At 51.1% G+C, this 4,051-nt stretch overlaps 1 protein-coding gene across 3 annotated transcripts in view; it reads right to left on the bottom strand.

Moving 5' to 3' along the window:
* Positions 1-2,376: 2,376 nt before the first annotated feature.
* Positions 2,377-4,051, bottom strand: part of TSPAN33 (tetraspanin 33) — a 21,374-nt gene continuing 19,699 nt past the window's right edge. For 2 of the 3 annotated variants that reach the window (XM_004382657.2, XM_023737096.1), the window contains exons 7-8: positions 3,711-3,872; positions 2,377-3,485 (exon numbers count right to left, since the gene is read on the bottom strand). In XM_004382657.2, the coding sequence (XP_004382714.1) occupies positions 3,384-3,485; positions 3,711-3,872 (264 nt within the window). In that variant the 3' untranslated portion in view covers positions 2,377-3,383. Of the gene's footprint in view, positions 3,547-3,710; positions 3,873-4,051 lie in introns of all 3 variants that reach the window. The other variant, XM_023737097.1, reaches the window with a different exon arrangement.

Here is a 4,051-nt window from a genome sequence, read left to right as displayed (position 1 = left end):
ACAACCCATTTTGAACTTCTGACCTCCAGAACTGTAAGATAATGAATTTGTATTATTTTAAGTCACTAAGTCTGTGGTCATTTGTTATAGCAGCAATAGGAAACTAATGTAGGTGGAATCAGAATTTCATTGAACCCTGTGCAAAATTTGTACTCTTGGACTCACATTGTAGGGTCTGAGGTAGACAGAACCAAGTGGCACCTATCTTCTCATGCCCCCGCTCCCAGGCAGGTTCTCATCCAGTCTACCGGCCTCTTGTCTTGGCCCCAGCCCACCCTGCCTGATTTCTGCTATCCCCAAGAATCTCCTTCCATTCACTCACCTACAGTTTGCCCTCTAGTCAGCTCTGATCATGGTGATCCCACGTGTGCAGAGTGGAACTGTGCTCCATAGTGTTTTCAAGGCCATGACCTTTCAGAAGCCAATCACCAGAACTGCCTTCTGAGGTGCCTCTGGGTAGGTCTGAACCTCCAATCTTTTGGTAGTAGTTGAGCACTTAACCGTTTGTGCCACCCAAGGACTCCCTAGATTTGATCAGCTGTTCTAAAGTACTGGTGTGAAACCCCATATGCTCGGAACTATGGTTACTAGAAATAGAGAAATTCAGGGAGCAAGTTAAGTTGAAACATGAAATAACAATGAGAATATTTTAAAGATTGGGGGTATTTTCTCTCCCAGCATCAGCCAAACTTCTTTGGCATGTGTGTATGAGAGAGAGATTGAGAGAGAAATAAAGAGAGAGAACCAAACTGAAGTCTAGGAACACTGAGCCTGCACTATAAGCTTCAGAAAGGATCCCTGGTGACGCAGTGGTTAAGCACTCGCCTGCGAGCCCAAAGGCTGAAGGTTCAAACCCATCAGCTGCTGCTTGCTCTTTTGGAGGAAGAAGTGGCAGTCTGCTTCCCTAAAGATTGGAAACCCTATGGGGCAGCTCTACTTTGTCCTATAGGGTCGCTATGAGTCAGAATAGACTCGAAAGTGTACAAGCTTCAGAACACTTGCTTAGCACATTTTAAGGCCTGGGGCTTGGGCAGAAAATTCCAGACCCTTTTGTCCAAGCTAGAGACTGTGAGACAGTGGAGACCGTGGTAAAAGCATGGTTTGCAGTCTGAGAAATCCAGGTTTGAATCCTGACTATGCCAACCACGTTCCTAGTGTCTCTTACTTCCTCCAAGAGGCCCCAGACGCGTGTGAGCGTCTCCAAGCTGGTGATTGGGGAGGGTGCAGAACCGCCCCCTCCCCTACGGCTTCTGGGCCATGGAGTTGATTCCAACTCACAGCAACCCTACAGGGCACAGTAGAACTGCCCGATAGGGTTTCCAAGGAGCGGCTGGTGGATTTGAACTGCTGACCTTTTGGTTAGCAGCAGAATGCTTAACCACTGCTCCACCAGGGCTCCCACTGAGGGAAGGAAAAGTATAAAACACACGTCTCTGGCACCAAGCAAGAAGGACGTCACTAAGAAAGTGCGCTTTTTTACCCCTCTCTCCCATCTTTTAAATAAAAAGTATACTTAAAAAAAAATATGTGTGATGATTTTATTTTTTCTTTCCGTTCTGTTACTAACTGGGCGCTAAACCTTGGCGGGGGCCCCAGACAGCTGCTGGAAAGGCGCCCTCCCAGGAACAGGGGGGCTGGGCTAGGAAAACCGGGGGCAGGGAGCAACTTGCGATTCTTTGTCTCCCCAGCACTGTGGGGACTCTCTCGGGTTTCCCTGCCTAGGCCAAACCCCTAGTCTGAGACCCAGGCAGCAAGGGGCGGCAAGGACGACCTCGGGTACAGCCTCCCGAGGTGGTGCAGTCACAGGCCCACTCCCCCCTTCTCAAGGGAGGAGGCGGGGCGGGGGCCCGCTGGCGCCCTGGGTGGTCCCCGCCCCGCCCCTCCGCTGGGCCTGCGCAGCTGGTGACGTTTGCTGTGAGTCTTCTCTAACACCAGCTGGGCCGTGGTGCTCAGCTCCTTCAGCTAACGACCTGGGAGGAAGGGACGAGAGGACCCAGCCTGGGGTGAAGAGATGGCCCCCCAACGGAAGGTGTGAGCTCCCAACTTCCAGAGAGATCTTTACAGTCAAGTAAACCTTCTGGGGCAATTCCACTCTGTCACATGGGGTCGCTGTGAGTTAGAATCAAACGGAAGGCAGCTAACACCACTACCACCACCCCCGTCCTAAAAGCTTTGGGTGGCAGATTAATTTTACTTTAATTGAAAAATTTTAAAAATTAACATGACTTTGGGGATAATATCTGACCTGTTTTAGACAGGAAAGGGCCGGGTTGTGGGGGGCAGAAGGGCAGTGTACCTAGTTCTGAGGGAGGCAGGGTGGGTGGTGGGGTCCGGGTTCTGTGGCCTGGAGGGAGGGCTCACCGATTTCTTCTACCCTTCCCTTCTAGGTGCCACAATGGAAAATTCATGGAGTCCAGCTTAGCTCAGGTCAACAAACTTTTATTGCTGTTTCTGGCTCCCCCAGCCCCAGCAAGATTCCTGTTGCTTACAGTGTAGAAATACTGAGCTCCAGTGCAGGGGAATGTTGGGAGTGGTGGTGCCGCCTCCCCTCCTCTGCACACTGCTAAGGTCAAAGAAAACTCCACTTGGTGGGGAGAGAGGGCCAGACAGGGGAGGAATTCAAGGGCATGTATGGCTCAGTCCTACTTCTGCTGGCTGCAAAGAACAGGGACCCTGGTTCCAGACTTTTTTCAAAAGGGGAGAGGGAGCTGAATTTGGCCACTGTTGCACCCCTTGGCCTTGCTGCCATATTTCCATGGAAATGAGGGAGGGGCAGGGTGTAGCTCACGCTGACTACCTGGGGGATGGCAGAGCAGGCATTTGGTAAACATATCCCCTTCCACTTGACCCAACACGTATAACTGTCCCCAGCCAACCCCCAAGCTCACTGCCCACTCCACCTCCTTCCTTTCTGGAGTTGGTTTTGGGCCAACGACTTTAGGCAGGGGCTGCTGGTGTCTACTCTGCACAGCCAGGACTCACTGACAACAGTCGGAATCTGAGTATGTCCACCAGGCTCAGCAGCAGCCCTAGTACAGCTGTTGGTTGCAATGCCTCCGTGAGAAAGCAGCTAGTACCCTCATAACTCTCTGTGTACCTGCTGTTACACAAACAAAACTTAAAAAAAACATAAACCCAAACGCTTAAGATTAGAAGCAAGACAAATAGCTCCCTAGCAATGCTATGGGCTAGGATAGGGGTCAGAGGGCACATCATTCTGAGACTCAGGTAGCCGTGCACCCTGCCTTCTGCCCTCCTGAAGCTTACTTCTTCCCACAGGGCTGTCGCTGGGGGCTGGGATCCAAATCTCCACTTGGTGCCGAGAGCTGTGCCCGCTGCTATGGGTGGACTAGGCTCGCCTGTTGCCATGGTGAGGTGGATGCTCAGTACCATGGGTCAGCCTGGTGCTGCTGGTTGTAGAGCTGAAGCTTGATCTGGTCTTTGATCTGATTCACCAGAATCTGGGACAGCAGGATTCCCACCAGCTGTGAGAGGCAAGGAGGAACTGGGCCACAGCAGCAATGTCTTTGCTTCCCTGACTCAGCACTGTCCACACCATTCCCCCACCCTCTGCCTTTCTCCTCTCTCCTGTCCTCTGCCCCTCAGCAACGTCAACGCCTTGACACCCAACTGATCCCCAGGTGCCCTCTCAAAAATAAAGGAGTCTTTGCGGAGTTTGTGGGGCCCACAAGTCTTACAGGGTAAATTACCTGGGGGATAGCCAGGCCCAGTGCCATACCGCCAAGTAAGAAGAGGTTGCTGTGTATCCAGTTGACCAGTTTGTCAATACAGCCATTGGTGTAGATGACTTTACTAGCTTCTGAGTAGCCAAGGGCCTGCATACCTTGGCCACACATGGTGTTGATCACTGCCTGGGGAGAGAGTTGGAAATCCAAGTGGGACTCCCATTCCAATCACTTTTTTTTTTTTTTTTTTTTTTTAAATTGTACTTCAGGTGAAGGCTTACAGAACAAAGTTTCTCATGAAACAGTAGTACACATATTGTTTTATGACATTGGTTAACAACCCCACAACATGTCAACCCTCTAAC

This window comes from Trichechus manatus, unplaced genomic scaffold, assembly GCF_000243295.1.
Source record: "Trichechus manatus latirostris isolate Lorelei unplaced genomic scaffold, TriManLat1.0 scaffold00097, whole genome shotgun sequence".
Lineage (NCBI taxonomy): Eukaryota > Metazoa > Chordata > Mammalia > Sirenia > Trichechidae > Trichechus > Trichechus manatus.
The sequence above is the reverse complement of the archived record's forward strand: the minus strand, read 5'-3'. Positions and strand labels throughout refer to the sequence as shown.